The sequence below is a fragment of the Opisthocomus hoazin genome, chromosome 4 (genome assembly GCF_030867145.1).
Source record: "Opisthocomus hoazin isolate bOpiHoa1 chromosome 4, bOpiHoa1.hap1, whole genome shotgun sequence".
Lineage (NCBI taxonomy): Eukaryota > Metazoa > Chordata > Aves > Opisthocomiformes > Opisthocomidae > Opisthocomus > Opisthocomus hoazin.
The window spans coordinates 60,370,120-60,387,996 of record NC_134417.1 but is presented as its reverse complement, the minus strand read 5'-3'; the positions used below and the strand labels follow the sequence as shown (position 1 = coordinate 60,387,996).

The 17,877-nt window shown below is 37.7% G+C and overlaps 1 protein-coding gene across 15 annotated transcripts in view; it reads left to right on the top strand.

The window, feature by feature from the left end:
• The window catches only part of HDAC9 (histone deacetylase 9), a 499,199-nt gene that overhangs the window by 460,526 nt on the left and 20,796 nt on the right, over positions 1-17,877 (top strand). For 14 of the 15 annotated variants that reach the window (XM_075419200.1, XM_075419199.1, XM_075419193.1 and 11 more), the window contains 2 exons: positions 7,942-8,075; positions 17,626-17,710. The exons of the other annotated variant lie outside the window; for it this stretch is intronic. In XM_075419200.1, coding sequence (XP_075275315.1) covers positions 7,942-8,075; positions 17,626-17,710 — 219 coding nt within the window. The remainder of the gene's footprint in view (positions 1-7,941; positions 8,076-17,625; positions 17,711-17,877) is intronic. 15 annotated transcript variants of the gene reach the window in all.

The window sequence follows — 17,877 nt, the reverse complement described above, 5'->3', positions numbered from 1 at the left end:
TGGCTAAGGAACTAGCTCTTAATATAATGTGATATGTTGATGTGGCAGGGTCAATGAATGACTGCAAATAAAGTGAGAGCCTTAATCTGAAGACTCTGAGAAACTGTGTGTGTTGGAAAGGTCAGTTAGTCCATGTTGCTTTTCTTGGCAAAATTTTGTAGACCATCTTCAGAAAATGGCAGTCAGGTCTCAGCTTCTGAGTGATGGGCTTTAAATCCTTTGTGTTAGTCTCTTGGGTCAATTCAAAATTAACTCACTTGGCTTTTCATCAGTTAAAAAAAGAAATAAGACTAGATCTTCCCATCAGATTGTTTTCAATCGTAACTCAGTGCCCACATTTCAGCTATACTCATTTATAACAGCAAAAACTTTGCCCTACGTATTTTAAAAATATGTCAAGTTGATTTTATAGGCAGTAGCGTTATAATAAACTTCTCCAAACTTAATCAAGCTTACTGATTTATTTGGACAGTCAATAGTAGTATCTGATTTTCATTCCAACGTGGATTAGAAACAAATTCTTCATACTTTGAATCATCTTTTTTTGTCAGATATCTTGTTTTCTAGCCAACCCCTCACTGAGTCTGGACTCGGATTTGGAGATACAATCGTCTGTAATTTGTAACATCACATGCATGTATTGTATATCAGTTCAAATCAGGCAACTTGATCAGATTTGGAAGAAGTTGTCATGATAACAGTACTACCACTTACACTATCAGCTTGGCAGATTTCACAATAGGTGGGACAGATTTTCAGTAGATAATTATCAGTCTTATTAGACTACCTCCACAGAATCCCTCTAGAGGGTTTTTTAATTCCCAGGGAAAAAAAAAATTAAAAAAAAGAAAAAAAAAAAACCATGGAGAATGCCCTCACCACACAGATGAAACAACAGCCTTTTCCAGAGAGCTCTGAATCTGAATTTCTGAAATGCCAGCTTTCTGTTTGCAGTTCTACATTTCCCCTCTCAACTCCTGCTTTCTGATGCAGAACAGCTACATGTTCCTGAAAAAAACATTGAAGAACACTGTGGGACAGATAATCTTGCTTCCTGGCCAGCTTTACTTAGTAAAGGATTTAGTAAATAGGAAGCAAAATAAAGAAAAGAGGGGATGGGGGGTGACAGGACAGTGGAGAAATTATTTTTTGGCCCAGGTGCAAGATGAGGTAGAGATGAAGAGAATGTGAGGAAATTGAGAAAAAAAGGAAGGCACTGAGCAAATAGCTAGTAAGAATGGGGCTAAAAACATTCAGTCAGTTTTGGGAATATCCAAAAGTTCCTGCTTTGACTCTGGCAGCTGAAATCTGTTGCTGAATATTTTCGTTCTGAATCTACATAACAGCATTATAACAGCTCTGAAAACATCAGCATTATTTTGTAAATCTCTATGACCTTTCCTGGAGGATGCAGAATCTCTGCTGGTTGATAATGCAGGGTACAAAAGAAATCCCTTCCCTTTTTTTTAGTATAAGTTAGTTAGGAGAAGAGTTTGGGGGAGTCTTCTTCCTCCATGTGTTTTCTCTGAGGAACATTTTGCCAGGTGGTCAGTGCTGCCGTTGTGTGGTGGATGTGTACAAGTTCCCCCTTCCCAGAGGACTAAGCAAATGCAATGGACTATATGACCTGCTTGGATACATACATATCTCAAGTGAGTTGAGGATGCCTAGACCATCCTACTGAGCATTGTCAAGGTGTTTTTTTTCCTGTAGTGATACAGGTTTGCATTATATGACTTTTGAAGAGGTATCCTATGTATCCTTGAGTGTGTACTTTAGTAAGTTAGATTTAGTAAGTTATGTTCAGATTTAGTAAGTTATGTTCAGTGTAGCAGCTAAAGAGCAGCTAATTATGAAAAACATATTACTGTAGAACTAACAGGTATGCAATAAAAACATCTATTACATAAATTGTTAATCCATAAAAAATGTATTTCTGAGACCAATGGTATTTATTTAAAGTACAATTACTGTCTAATTTAATCTAAATTAAATGCTTGCTTTAGACATGTAATTTGAAGTGTTACTGAGCTTCCTTCTCCTGTATTGAAAGCAAGAAATCAGCAGCTAATGCCTGGAGGCCAGATCTCTACCATTTAAATTCAGGTACCTCAACACTAACATTCATAATTTCAGCCATTTGGAAAATGTTTTTCCTGAGAATGTATTTGGCATTAAAATCTCCCTTTCCCCCTCACTCAGGGCCACATCCTGCCAACTGAGTCAAACCTCTGACTTAATCCAAATTAAATTTTGATTGAATAAAAGGTCCTGAATTAGGACCTGAGAAGAAAATGTTTTCTTATCATAGAGCACAAGCTTTGCAAAATGTTCTATCTCCTGCCAGTGCTGGAAGGGTAAATTATCATTTGACTTCTGTATGGACATATTTATTTAGGACACATAGCCTGATGACTCAGAAAGTTATGTAAAAACTGACCCAGTTAATTTTAGATGCTATTGTTGGAAAAATATCAATGAAAATTAATCAAATAGTCACGAAGGAACCACAGGGAAGGAGTGCAGAACACTGGTGGGTAGACTTTTGGCAGGGATCATAGCAACAGTTTTAACGAGAGGAAAACACATTCTCAAGTAAATTAGAGAGTAATGACATGATTAAATGGTAAATAATAGTTAAATACATGCTTGGAGGTCCAGGACAGAGACTGTGGAGTTTTTGTGTTTTGTGTGTATTCCTCTCCAAGGCTGCTCTGAGTAGCCAGAGGAGCTCACCAGAACTCTGCCTGTAATTTAGGGTCGGATTGTAGCTTTTAAGATGCTGAAGCCAAAAGAGCTGTTGGGGCCCTGCTGCTGAGAAAGCTGAGGTTTTCTCCATAACTCCAAAGCTGCTCCAGCCTTTTGGTTGTTGACACATCCTTGTTCCTCCACCAGCCACCTCCCCTGAGCAAGGGCAAGGGCCACGGTTCTGCTCTCCTCAGTCTGCTGTCACCCAAAAAATGACTGTGCAGGAGACATCTGCTCTCCTTCTGCACAGCGGGGGAGAAGGAAGGGGTCTGTCTTCTGCTAAGGCAGGTTTAGTCCCCACTAATTGGGTGTTTGCACAGTTGCTGGCGAGCAAATTGCGTTGCATATATGACTTTATGCAAACAAGGAGTGCTGCAGTGCTGTCTTGGAGTATACCCCATCCATATGGTTCCTTTCCCTGTCTGCTGAGGAAAGGATGTGAAAAGAATAACATTCACAAGTTGTCTTTGTTCTCAAATGTTTCTATTTCAAAATGGGAGACCATACATACAAACTCTGACTTGTTAGCTCCACTTCATTTAGCTGTAATACACAACACAGTTGTGTGATGAGTCCATTGGAGGGGAAATGGCCTGGTTAAGAGGGGTTTTACCTGTTCCCTGTTTGCCACTTTCAGGTTGTCAGACTAAGGATACCTCAAAAACAAAAATAGAAAGCTGAGATAACGCCAGGTTGTCTGTTTACAGGGTTTAACATTTTTTTGGTCTTCAGTAATTCCAAGTAGATTATAGATGCTCCAGCAGCTTTGGTCAAATGAGGCAGACACTTCACATGTCATTGCTTGCTGTTCAGCAGAACTAGAAGGAGTGCTTAGGGAGCTTGTCTGTTACAAAAGGAAAAACACTAGGGCTCTTAGTGTCATACTGGAAGATCATAGAATCATAGAATCATAGAATAGTTTGAGTTGGAAGGGACCTTTAAACATCGTCTAGTCCAAACCCCCTGCAATGAGCAGGGACATCTACCACTAGACCAAGTTGTTCAGAGCCCCATCCAACCTGACCTTAAATGCTTCCAGGGATGGGGCAGCTACCGCCTCTCTGGGCAACCTGTTCCAGTGTTTCACCACCCTCATCGTAAAAAATCTCATCCTTATATCCCATCTAAATCTCCCCTCTTTTAGTTTAAAACCATTACCCCTTGTCCTGTCACAACAGATCCCCATAAAAAATTTGTCCCTGTCTTTCTTATGAGCCCCCTTTTAGGTACTGAAAGGCTGCAAGAAGGTCTCACCGGAGCTTTCTCTACTCCAGGCTGAACAACCCCTACTCTCTCAGCTTTTCTTCATAGGACATCAGTCCACCAAAAGCTGAATTACTTGCTTAGATAGTAATTCAAGTGATCAGCGCACTTTGTCTTTCAATAACAGCCTGCCTGCTTGCTCATTAGTATAATACAGTATTAATTTTCTCTCTTTCTGCCTTCCCACAACAGAATATTTTCATATATAATGCTGAATATTGTATCTCCTCCACTAATAGCACTGGAGGAGGGGAAAGGGTATAATTAAAAGGTACCTATTATATTTTTGTTTCAAATGTTTACATTTTTGTTTCAAAGGTCAGCAGATAACAGCTTATATACTGCATATTTCTCCAACACATGACATGTTTTATAATGATTTCCATTTTAATCTAGTCTTTTTTGCTTAGATGTGTAATTGTGCACCCACAGGATTTTTGTCAGGAAAATGTAAACCAATTGCTGAGTAGGATTTTCAGAACTACTTAGTAGTATTTTCATGTTGTTTCTTGTGTAAATCAAAGGTTTATCATTGTCTTTACTAGGATCATAGCAAACGAGTATTAAGTGCTTTTGCAAATTCTACCCTGGATGTCTGAATATTAGTTCTGTGAAAGAAATAGGTACTTTTAAATTACAGAAATTCTGAAAATAATAGTTGGCACAAAACCATGCTCACAATTTCCTGGCATACTGCACAAGCCTAATCTTAAAATATGCTGTTACTTCTCTGAAGTACAAATTTGCTGAGCACATCAAGAAAATTTGAGAAATACCCCTCTAAGTGTAATTTTAAAATACTATTTATTTTTTTTAATATTAATGTGTGACATTTCTACTTGTGTTTATGGACACAAATAATTGTGGATACAGCCAGGGCCATTTCAAGCCCTGATTAATACATGCCTGTCAGAGAGACCAGCACTCAGACTCTAATGACCCAAAGGCACCTGCAGCCTCAAAGAAGACATGCCCACTTTAGGTTGGACTGAAAATCAAGCACTGATGTTTTAACACGACTTTCCATTTCATAATGGAACCTTTTCTGTTTTTATAAAATGCCACTGATCTATAACTGTTACGCACCACTGCGAAAGCATACAGTTTTAGAATATGGCATATCCAAACCAAAACCAGCTTTTAAAGCCACGATCACAGCTGGCGCCTTTGTTAGCAGGCACAGTAGAAGGGCCAAGAACTGCTGCTGATTTCTAGGAATTCACGTGAGTTGGAAGATCCAGGATTCAAAATTCTTGTCTGTCTCCTTTCTCACCTGAGAGCTGGTCAGTGGAGTATCAAATTCATGTTTCATCTCCTTATATCAGGGGACATGGCTGATTCTTTTCATGGTGCTTGTTACTATTTTCTTCTTGTTTTTCTTAATTATTTGGCATGAACTTAAGCCCATCTTAAAACCATTACTTGACTGGGATTCCTTTCTTTCCATTTTGTTACTTCTGCACTCCAGGGGATTTCCTTGAGGAAGCTAATATCTTTCCTAGGTTGCTGCAACAACACAGGATCCAAGTTTCTTTGTTAAGAATTTCCATAACTCATTCAGTCACAGGCAATGTTGGTACTGTTGGCTAAAACTATTTCCTCCCTTTCTAGCAAGTCACCTTTACTTTCTCAGCGTAATTACAATGAAGAAAAGCCCCATGATGTTGATTTGATTTGGCAACACTTAGTCTTGTAGCTGTGATCTCTGTTGGGAAAGATGCTTTCTGTATGGCTCATTGCATGGATCCTGACTCAGCCAGGGATGATTGTCATAACGTTGACACTAGGAAAACCATTAGGAAAGCAAGCAGACAAACTAATATTATAACAATGTCTATGAGTGATATTATGTGTAGTTGCCTAAAAGAAGAAAAAGGCATTGAGAGAGTCTTTACATCTACTGCCACGCATACCTCAGAAAATTACGATGTGGCAGTAGAAACATTTGTGGTCACACAAAATTTTCAAAATGTGCAGGGGAAAAGTGGTAGGGCTTTCGCTTCTTCACAGAAGCTGTATAACATGAAGGATAAAAGTGTCTTAAAAGTGCTGTTGGATTTCTCACAGACCCAGAGGGTGAATTGTAGATGTGGAGAGCCTGCGCCTGTTCATTCTTTTTCATTTCCTTTAAATGCTCTATGTACGACTCACTTTACGCTGTTGGCACTCTCTTCTTATGAATCCGAAGATCACGTGTGTAACATGCAGGCAGAAATAAATCCTGTAGGTAAAAGAAAGTAGAAATTGGCTAAAGATCAAAGGTTATCCTCATTCCACTCCTTCCTTCTCTTTTATTATCCTGTCTAAATTTGGTCTTTTGTAGAGAGGAAAGTGGGCTGATGGGGCTCATGAGGAAAGGTTATGGTTAAATGAGAGTTTAAGATTTTATTTGGTTTTTAACCCTGTATGTAATTTGAACCACAGTGTAGTTACTTTGCTAAAATCAAACCTGCAGTTCTTAGACAGTATAGAAGATTGTGGAGTGGCTTAAGGAAACATTATTACACCTCAGGTGTTCTGTGATCATCTATAGATTAAGTGGCAAATAGATCTTTTTTTTTAATCTTTCTTCTTTTTTGTCTGAACAGCCAAACCAAATCTGGTAATTAAAGTCCCTACTCTCAAAACAGATGGGCAAGTGATTAACTAAGTCATAAGGTGTAAACAGAACTAATTGTGTGATTGCTTGTTTGCCAGACCAAGCCTCAAGTCTGTGTCTTGGAAAGTTCTTGTAGAAAATATGCTTGTAATTTCTGTACTTTTTAATTTTTTATTATGTTCTTCACTAGAACGTAATAAAAAGACATTTATTTTCCTGTTTTCACAGGGCCACAGGCTTTAGCAGGTACCTTCTAAATGCTTAATTTAAGGTTATGAAGTGCACTGGAATGAGTAGTGACCATCAGTAGAGCAAGCAGAACAGACCAAGTACAGAAGTTAAGAACAAGAAGTGAAGGATTTTAACTTCAATAGTTTCAAAGCTTTACTTATCATTACTCACTTAGAGGAGATTAATCAAAAACAATAGCTGTCCCAGGAAACTACCATAAAACTTCTCTCCAAAATCTTGTGTCTAAATAAAGATTTTTTCTTTCATGTTTTTCTTGTCATTAAAACTGAAATAAATTAATTTTACTTGAATCAAAGGTGGAAACTTGGTGGTAATGTTTATGTAGTTATAGATTATCACATAAAATGAACTACCATCATTTTTGACTGTGGTGCAGAATTGCTTGGAACATTGTTGGTCAGGAGTGAGAGATACTGGTAGAGATATCTACAAAGTTCTGGACAGTTTCAACTTATACCAAAACCTTGAAACAAAGTAAGTGATGCTGTTGTTAGTGTTGCCTCCAAAAACACCTCAAAATAGAGCTAAAAAAGGTAACATATGTTTCCACTATTCTTCACTCCATGGTTATACATTATACTCAAACCCCAAATACATACGAAGAATCAATCTGTAAATAAAAATTTAATTTGAAAAATACTATTACTTTTAATTATATTATCATAGCTCAACTACAAATATTATTTGTCGTATTGATTCCATAAGTGACAAGGCTTATTCCAGGTGTCTGTAAATAACATGGGTAAATGTTGTACTGACATGAAAATAGGAAGAGAATCTGGGGGGATAATGGTTAATGATGGTAAAAGGAGAGACGACCTCATGTTTCTACTAATCTCCATCTATTAGGGTTCAACATGAAGGACATTATCTCACATCTGCCTCGTACAAAATTCTATGCACTCAACTTTAAAGCATCTGGTATGGGCCGTAGTCAGAAACAGGATAGTGGACTAAATATATCCCATGCTCCCTGTGCAACATTCCTTGAGCTTTCTACATCCTCATGCAGCAGATGTGAAATATGCAGTAATATCTGTTCTGCTTTAATTATTTGCACTACTGTATTTGAATACTAGGTTTTGGTCACCTAACCAAGCAATTGCTGAAGCTAGCAGAAGGCCGTGTGGTGCTGGCACTGGAGGGAGGACATGACCTTACTGCCATCTGTGATGCATCTGAAGCCTGTATAAACGCCCTTTTAGGAAATGAGGTAAAACATAAATCGTAATAGATGGAGAGAATGATCCAAGTTTGCTGAAACTCCTATCTTTTATTTTATTTTAGTAACAATAACATCAGTCCTTTTCTCATTTGGTGTAAAAACCATGCAATTTGAACATGTCTTAGAGATGAACAGACTTCAGATGAGCTAGTTTGGATAAATATGGCTAAATTAGATGATTCTATAAATCCTTTAGTATTCGCCTAAATTATTCCCTGTTCTGAGTAGGATTTAATACCTCAAAATTGCTTTTAGTGCTATTGTGCTGAATACCAGACTTGACATCATTGGTAGTCATTGGTGTGCATATGATCTATCAGGATCAGAACTTTCAGCCAACTACCACGGAAAAAAAATGGCTTTTACAAGGTATCTGGTAGTCTTAGGAACTAGATATTTCAAAGACACATGTTTTGCAGTATTTTGACACTTCAGCTGGTGTGTGAAAGAACACATTTCAGAGGCTTTTGAAACTGAAGAACATTTATAAAAAACTGTCCAAGAGTTCAAATTTTTTTTTTTTTTGTTATAGACAAAGATTCAGGTTGATCTGTATGTGGTTTAAATGGAGAGTCCAAGATTTATCGAACACTCTATATATTATTTTAAATTTTTTTAAAGTCAACTATCAGACTAAGCAAATACAAGTACGTGCTATTTATGTACCCAAACACAAGATAAAATTTCGTTTTAGCAAAAATTGGGTTTGCTGTCCACTAGAAAACATCTTTTCTCCCACAAACAGGGTGAAAAGGAAAATAAGCTTGCTGAAGGTGCAGCCAAAATTATTTATCAAAGGGCAAAAGTCTTTACCATAAATTGTGAATTTTGCCACATTGCACAAGTGCAGTGTGTTACTTTTTTTCCCCCAGGGGAATAGGTAATAACTATATAATGTCTTCAATCAAATGTATTAATGCCATATTCCAAGCTAGTCTGCCAGTTCCCTTCCACTTCAAGACTTCATACCTATGTGAATATATGTGAAGTAATGTGTCTTCTGGACGATATTGGATAGAAGGATTTTCTAAATGTTCTTTTCATCCTTTGCTTTTTATCTTTATGACCCATTGAGAAAAACGTGTTTATGCTAATAATTTTTTACATTATACTTGCAATGAATAAAGTGATAGCTGTTTCAGAAATATTCTCAGAAATGTAAAGTACACACACACACACACAAAAAAAGCTTTCATTAGGTTTTATCTATTATGTCCTTTGACAAGTCTCATAAGAAGGGTTTTTCAGTGCTGTGACATACTACTGAAATAGATGATCAGCTCAGTCTTGGTCCTTTTATTTAAGTGCTGAAATATAGATTGCAAAACCTAGCTTGAGACATTTGACAATCTCAGGGAATGCAGTATTGCCTTTCTGATCGGCTGCCATTCCAGGGCACTCTCATTGATATTCTCTGTCATCATCTTCCCTGTGGTAGCAGTATCTTATGGCAGCAGTGGCTTTTCACAGCCTTCTAAACCCATTCTCTGAAATCTGCACCCTTGTGGGACTAATGCAAATGGTACAATGCTGATGACATGTCTTCCTCTGTGTAGGTCCTGGGTCCTTCTATCCATTTATGACCATTTGGTGGTGCTACCCATTTATGAAAACTGCCTTGTTTTGTTTTAACACTCTGTCACACTCAGTTACTAATTCTGCTGTCACTGACTAGCCATTATCCAATAAAAAATACTGATTGTGAGAAAAAGGAATGGAATAAGTGCACTGGAATAAACACTTTCTTCCCTCTTATTTTAGAGTAACTAGAGATTGGGAAATTAGATAAATTGTGAATCTATCTGTTTGCAAAATTCAGGTGAGACAAAAATTCGGTAACTGAGAATGAAGACAAACATAACCATGATTCCATTTTCAATTCACTTGTAAAAGAACTGACCATTAATATCTTGAAATGTCTTGTGCAATAAGATCATCATGTGCTCTTAGAGCTTTGTCTTCAGGGACATGCATTAAATGGTCTAGTGCAGCAGAATTTCAAAGAGCAAATATGCTGTGGCTGCTAAGAAGAGAAAAATACTTCAGAGAGGATGTTGTTATCAATACTACCATAAGACACTGATGTTTGCTTAAAAGAATAAGTAAAGGTGTTGCGGAGGAGCAGACACTAATGAGGAAGTTTGATACCTAGTTAGCAGTTAGAAATCAGCACATCTGTTAAAATCTACAGATTTATGGCAATCTACACCACATGGCCCATAGCATATACACTGCTTGATTTCATCATAATATTCATGAACTTGCACAGCAAACTCCAAACATGTTCCTGCCAAAGACAGGAAAAAAATGTTTTTCCTCAAGAAACCAATTATTGTAATTTGAGGATACATTCTTCCTTGAATGCAATTCTTTACAGGTGATTAATAGGATAATTATATCTTATTATCTGCTCTTCACTTACAAATAATGGTATGTAGTGTAACCCTAGTTTGAAAACATTGGCAAGATGAACTCTAGTTTCTAAACACTACACATGGAATTGAACTCAAATTAGAAAGGTTGGGAAAGGCCTTTGTAAGGTACTCTGCAGTTTGTCAGATCTATTTATTCATGTGCTGAGGATTAGAATTCATAAATATTTTGCAGGGATTTTTGAAAACTTTTTCTTTTCTTTTGTTGTTTTTGGCCAGCACTTGTCAATAAAGAAATTCACTGCTTCGTGTGTTCTATTACCAAAAGAATAACATTTTTAAAAAAGACTATATGTGAAACTAAGTTACAACTTCCTACTTTTGTGGAGAGCTGGTCTGATGTGTAGAGGTAACATCAAACTTACAAGTGAGAAATGCTTGCTTTTCTTAATTTGTCTCTGAACACCAAGAAGGAAAACAGGTTGACATCCAAAATAGATACATTTTTCTCTTAGTTATATCTGGCCTGTAGCAAGTCATCTGTTTAGCAAGATAACTTTTTACTCCACTCTTAACAAATGCAAGTGGAGCCACTAGGAAAAGAATACACTATCAAGTTAATCTTCTTTAAATAATTTGAGCATGGCACAGGAAATTCCTGCATACAGTTGTTGATTTTGAAGACTAACAAAAAAAATATTCAAAAGGTCTCTTTTTCTCGGAAGAGCTCAGAATTTAAATGAGTGATCAGCTCAATCTATGTGTGGTCAATACTTCTGAACTTTGCAGAAGTAATTTTGAATAATAATTTCAGATTTTGACAGGAACACAAATGGGACTATAATTGTTGATTTTGTCTGACTGGAGGTACTTCTATTGTCAATTGTTTCTTTCTAAGAAAAGTACCTTTTTAGAAACCTTAGGGTGTCCAGGACATCGGCCCGGGACTGGCAGATCTATCATAGAACTTAGAGGAGATCCACACCCTTTCTAACTGGCAAATGGAGATCAGACAAGACATCCTATAGTATCTGAAATGGCTCAATCTGATTTGGTTGTATGAATCCCTCCTTAAATGATCAGAAAACTAAAAAAAGAAATTATAGAGGTAAAGGTAAGGATAATTTTTATAAAGATCAAACTATTAATTAGAAAGTTTACATATAAAACTTTTTAAACAAAAAAGATTTAAAGATCTCAGGTTTTCTTGTCCATGCTTCTGTTTACAAGCAGAAAATTTCCATGTCACATTAAGAAAAATCCATTTGGCCATCTGCAGAGCTAATTAGGAGCACTGTAGGTTATCTCCTTGGAAGGAAATCTTCCTAAGAGGTGAGAAAAGATTAAGCAGCTGGATTCCCTTGAAATCCAAAATGAAAACATGGAAATCCTTCTGGAAGGTAAAAAGGCAGGATGAGCATCAGTTGCTTTAAAATATCCCCAAATTTTCTCAACAGGATTTGAAAACTTGTCCGTTTAAAGAGCAGCTGTCAAAACAAAGGGAATTATGATTTCAGATAATTAGAAAACAGACATTGCTTTTAAACTTAAGCATTTCTGAGATTATTATATACTCTTGTGCTTAAAATTAAATTCTTTCATTTATTGTGATATTCTTTAAATGGTTTTACAGTTTTTCTCAGATTGGTTGTGTAGTTTAAATTACTGAAAATCATATATAGATTTTTATATTACTTAAATTAAGAAAATCATTAGATGGTAAGATCTGTATGTTATTCCAAAAAGTGTGTGAAAACTGGGCTGAATATTGAGATTTTTCCCCAAAGCCTTTTTCATGAAGGATGGAAATTCCACACTACTTTTTCTGTCCAGCTTCAGTGCTACAAAGACCTCTGCTATGCATTTTGGTGCCAGGTGATGGTGAGTAAGGCTGCTCTATATATGCAAGGATAGGTTCTGGTTTCTTTCCTCCACATTACTTTTGAAGAGGCAATGCCTGAATTTAAAAAATCCCTGAAGGATAAGCTTTCCTTGAATCCAGCATCCTAAATCCTGCAGCTTATTTCCAACATAAGGGCATTCAGCTGGGGGTTCTTCTGCAGCCAAAGAGAATAAGGAAGGATTCCATCAAGTACAAAACTCATTGAGTCAAAATCTAATGATTTAGTTCTTCCTTTATCTCATCCCTTTTCAAGTAGCCAGGTGGGATATTTCCATGGGACACAGAAGTCAGTCTAACATGATGGTCACTCTGATCTGTCCACAGGTTTGGGCAATGTCTCTTAGCTCTATGTGGTACAGCATTTTGCCGTGGTCTATAACAAGTGATAATTAGTCACAGATGGGGTCATGCTCTTCTTTGCATAAAAGAAACAGAGAAGTGCAGTCCACAGTGTGCTCTACCCAGCGGGACCCTGCAACAAAGGCACAGAGAGGACGCATGTCTGCTCTCATTGACTCTGGCGGCCAAGGCTGAATTTGGCCCTAAGTGCAAAAACATTTCAAAGTGACTAAATTTAACATCTTCTAGTAAATATTCTTCTGGCTTGAATTTCAGTCATAAGTAGAATTTGACAAAACATTGTGATTGGTTGGCTCCCAAGCATGCTTGAAAACTTATACTGGACAATTTTCTTGCAGAGTGTGTGAAGTATGTGCTTCTTCCTTGCAATCTGTTGAGCTGGCATTTAGGAGGGGATGGTAATTTAAGTGGAAAGCTCATACTCTGCAGTTTTCCTGCTGATGATGAGAAGTTGGCATTTTTCTCCTTTGTGGAATTCAGTGTGAATCTGGGGCAGCTCGCCAGCTAGGCAGTGAGCTCTGCCAAGAGGGCCTGGACTGCGTTAAAAAGGGGTTATTGCCAGAACAGGTATGCATTTCTCTCTTCAAAATGGAAATAGTCATGGAAGTGAATATGACCTGAGATCAATTTTAAATTGCATGGTAAACTTGGTCACAGTCTTACATCCTCATTGTTAATCTGAGTCTCATACTAGTAAATCATTAACCTCGAGTCTAAGCCACCTGTCAGCTGCTGCTTGCATCAATTCAGAGTCCAGAAATTGCCCCAGAAATAGAGAATTAGATGGAGTAGGAAAATGAAGCAATGTATGTGCCAGCAGTCAGCATGGTGACACCAGAGTCCCTCAGGCAGGGAGTGCTAGTCAGGAAGTGGTTTGGCCAAGGAAACAGAGAATATTCTGATTCCAAAGTTACATATTTCCAAGTCATCCATTGTTTTTCAAGGACTAGTAGGTCTTAATGACCCTTTCTGCCTTTGAACCTATTCCTTACTGAAAACTGACTCGTTTGTGTACCGTGTTGTAACAGTGCATCACAAAAATATCTACTTAAAGTGCTTATGTATAACCATAAAACACAGAAACTTTGAGAAGATTACTAACATAAGAACAGAGAGGACCTGTGAGATCTTTGAACTTAGTCCTCTGTAATCATAGGCGACCCTAAGAGCACCAAGGCCCAGTCTTTGTGCCGATATGCTTCTTGCACAGTTTGTCTGGGAAAGGGAGGTTGTAGTACTTCCTCCTGCAACCTAGGAATCCTTGAGGAGCCTGCCTGTCCCCTCCCCTTCTTCTGCTTCTGTCATGACCCTCCATGCTCTTTACCTGATGCCCTCAATTGCCTCACTTTTCAGTTCTCTCGAACTGTACTCTGCAGCAAGATTCTCTGAAGAATATCTTGGCGTTTCAAGACAGGACAGTGCTAAGAACAATGCAGATATTTCTAGAATTTCTAGATTTTCTAGCTCAGTCTCAGTACAGACTGCTATAGTTTCATATTCTGTCCATGTTCCCAAGGACAATTTCAGATCACCTTCTGGGCACATGAAATTTCCATTCCTTCTTCAAACATTTGTTGATACGCTGCTGGCAGACTTTGGCGACCCAAGTGATTTTTGCCCATTTACATTGTTTTTCCTACTTTGAAAATGATTAGTGGACACAGTTTCTACTTTCGTCTGCTACTTCGGGCACAAAAGCCCAATTTAGCCATATAAAAGCTTTGAAAATGTGACCATTTGTGTCTGGTCCAAACTGTCTCTCCAGTGGTTTGGTTATTTCTGCACTGACTTGAGCTGTTCTTCTCTGAAAGATTTCTTTCCTGACAGTGTATTTCCAGTGCTCTTTTCAGCTTCCTTTCTGTTAGCCTCCAAATTTGATAGACTTCAAGATCTGAATGCCAATAAGTGTAGGAGGGAAGTCGATGGTGCCATATGTGCCAGGTGTAGCGTAATTTCTTTTGTTCACGGTTGGGTCTAACTCCTGATATTTTCCAGGAACACCCCTATGTCTATATAGTTGCATCCAACCTGTCAATAGCTGCCAGCAGAAACCGTTCTTTCAAATGCAGACGGTCTCATTTCAAAGTGTATAGAAATAGCTGCCATAAGCCACTGGCTTTATTTCTACAGTGTTTTTGTAAGAGTACTGCCTTTGGGCTAAAGAGGGTATATGATGTAATGAACTTACTTCTGAAGCCTGATAAGTTTTCCCTGATATAGAAGAGGATCCAAGTTCTGCCTGGCTATCCCTAAGAGTGAGGCGGCAGAACAACTCCAGAGCAGAAGTCAAGCTTGGGTTACAACATGAAAGTTTTGTGGAAAAAAGAGGTAGGGAAATGATCAAACATGACTAATATGCTCACATCACCTGCAGATCTGTTAATAGAGCTAACAGAAGGACTAATGACTGGTATGATTGTTAGACATTTGACTTTTTCTTCTTTTCTTTAATGATTCATCCACTTCTCCTGATTTCTAAAAACACATATGCCATTTCTAAATATTCATCTGAAATGTCTAGATATTAAAATGTAGACTACTTGTTAAAAAATTTATTTCTGTACTGATAAATAAAGAGATGTCTGATATATTAGGAAAAAGCAAGACAATTTTTTAGCTCCAGGAAAAATCCGACTCTGAAGAAGGCAACAATATATTTACCTATTAATAGGAAATCTGCTCTAGCTATGTCTACATAAGTTGCTCCCAGCTTAATAATTAGTACAAGAGGTCTGCAGAAAAAATCTCAAGGTACTCAAAGGGCAAAGCAAGACACAGCTCCTAGATCTTGCAGTCTGTCAATTCCATACCTTGGACTGTTCTTCCTACTGTTTTAGCCTGCAGCTATTTTCTCCTACTTCGGGGGAGTGAATTGGTTGTCAAAGCCTGAAGAATTAGGAAATTGTCAAAAGAGAACCTTAAACTACTTTTTGCTTCCCCTTCTGTGTTCCTGCACACAGTACAACCAAACAGAACTTTGGGATTTTGTCCTCTTCCTGGCCAAATGACAGGTTGCTTTAAAAAAAAAAAATAACAGGTGATAAAAGCAGGTGCTATTTATCTACATAGCCTGAGGTATGGATTATTAAGATTATTATATGGATTATTATTCTAAAATCTGTGAAGCTTGATCTGTTGGTGGGCATTTTCATAAACACAGTGGTTTCCCCCAGGTACCTGCAAGAGTTGCCAAATAGGGTAACATATGAAGATCATGAAGTGAATGTGATTTAAGAATTGAAAATGTATCTGTAAATATTATTTTTATTGTAATTGCTCTCTTCATTCTAATCCATGATACATACTACATAGCAGCAATCTTCATATGCAGTTTGGCCTCCTTGGTAACCAAGTAGAATTGGGACCCAGTCAGGTCCTCCCAGCACTTCTCTGCACACTTGCTCACTGCCCAGAGTGGAGTGATTTATGCTATTTGAAAACAAAGCATAGCGCTATTGTTTGTAGCCACAAGGAAATCTTCCAGCTGCAATCCCATATGGGATTCTAAGGAAACAATGACATGAACAGCCCTATTCATTTTAGTTACCAGGACTCCAAAAGACTGCTGATATTTGCGAAGTCTGTATCACTGACAGGCATTCACTGCTGATTATAATGGTAAGATCCCAGAAGTTCTGGGATTTGGAGCTGAGCTTGCTTAAAATAGCACCACTAAGGGAGTATCTACACTGCAGTTGCTTCCCACTTTGTGTACTTGGATCAAAGCTGATTTTATCTAGTTGGTGGGTAGCAATGCAGTGGTAGCAACCCAGAGGACAACAAATGATGGGTACTGAACTATTAACTTCGCAGAGGAAGCTCCTTGGGTGGGCTTGACTTGACCTAGTTTGAAGTAGACCCAGGCATTTATAAAAAAGGAGTTTTGTCTGCAGTACAGATGTCTCCTGTCAGCAAAGGTTGAACTTCCTTAGCTTTAGAGAAGAGAGATTGGTGTTGATATTGCTCTTCCTTGTCTACCCTGACATCGTCGCTACTCCTGGCTCCACAGGAAGCAGCCTTAGCAGCCTGTGCAGGGAAGCGGAAAAACTGGCTGGACTCTAAGCATAGTTTGAGGAGAATATCATTATTACAGCATAAGAAGACGCATTTAGCCCAAGCAATCTTTCACTCTTTTTCTAGGAGAAAATGTATGGAAGGTGGACAAAAAAGCACGAGTGGATTAATTTCAAAATACTGTTTACTTGGCATATCTATCCATTGTTGTAGGGCAAAACCAACTGTGCACTAACTGAAAATTCCTTTTGCTAATTCACTATGATGCAGCCCTACTCAAAGAATATACGATTAAAACTGACTAATTAAAATGAAGCTGACTATACAAAAAACTTACTGAGAGAACTCTTACTGCTGATGTGCATAACCATTTTTTATCTACTACTTTATTTGAAATTAATGCAAAGTTAGTAAAAGCAGTTGCGTTTTATGGTTTTTCCCCTACAAATCTTAAAATGTGTAAGATGGTTAGATGTAATAACACCAGAAAAATACAGATAATAGAGTACACACTTTGGTTCCAATGTGGCTTCAGCAAGGTTTTGTTTGGAGTGCCCAGCTGCATATACAGACACAGTGGAATTTGGTTTGTAAGGAACATACAAAAATTACACAAATAACTAGCATTTTTTTAATGAATAATACACAGACATGCACCTGCCTCAGAGACTCCATAGATTAGTCTTGCAGCCAATAGAAAAGCCCCTTGGAATTCAATTACATGGCTGGAAAACAGAAAACAAAATCATGGTTATACTTTTAGAACTGATACCAGCAAAATGTTAACCAGTTCTTGGGGTGAGCTTTTCCTGAGGATTAGATTATTTCAGTTTGTTTTACTTCCCTGTGGCTTATTGAAAATTTATATTATTCTATTCTATTCTTGCAGCTGGAGCCTCTCCCGGAAGATATTGTGCACCAAATCCCCAATATGAATGCAATAGCTTCTTTAAAAAAGACCACTGAAATTCAAAGTATGTTTCTCAGTTTGGGTTAGTGGGTTGGTGGGTTTGGGGTATTTTTTGTTATTAATTAAGGTCATAGACATTAAATTAGTGTTTCAGAGAAAAGAACAGGCAAATGTTTTATGTATAAACCAACATGCTGTGTCTAGTGTGTGTGTTTATATATATATATGCTT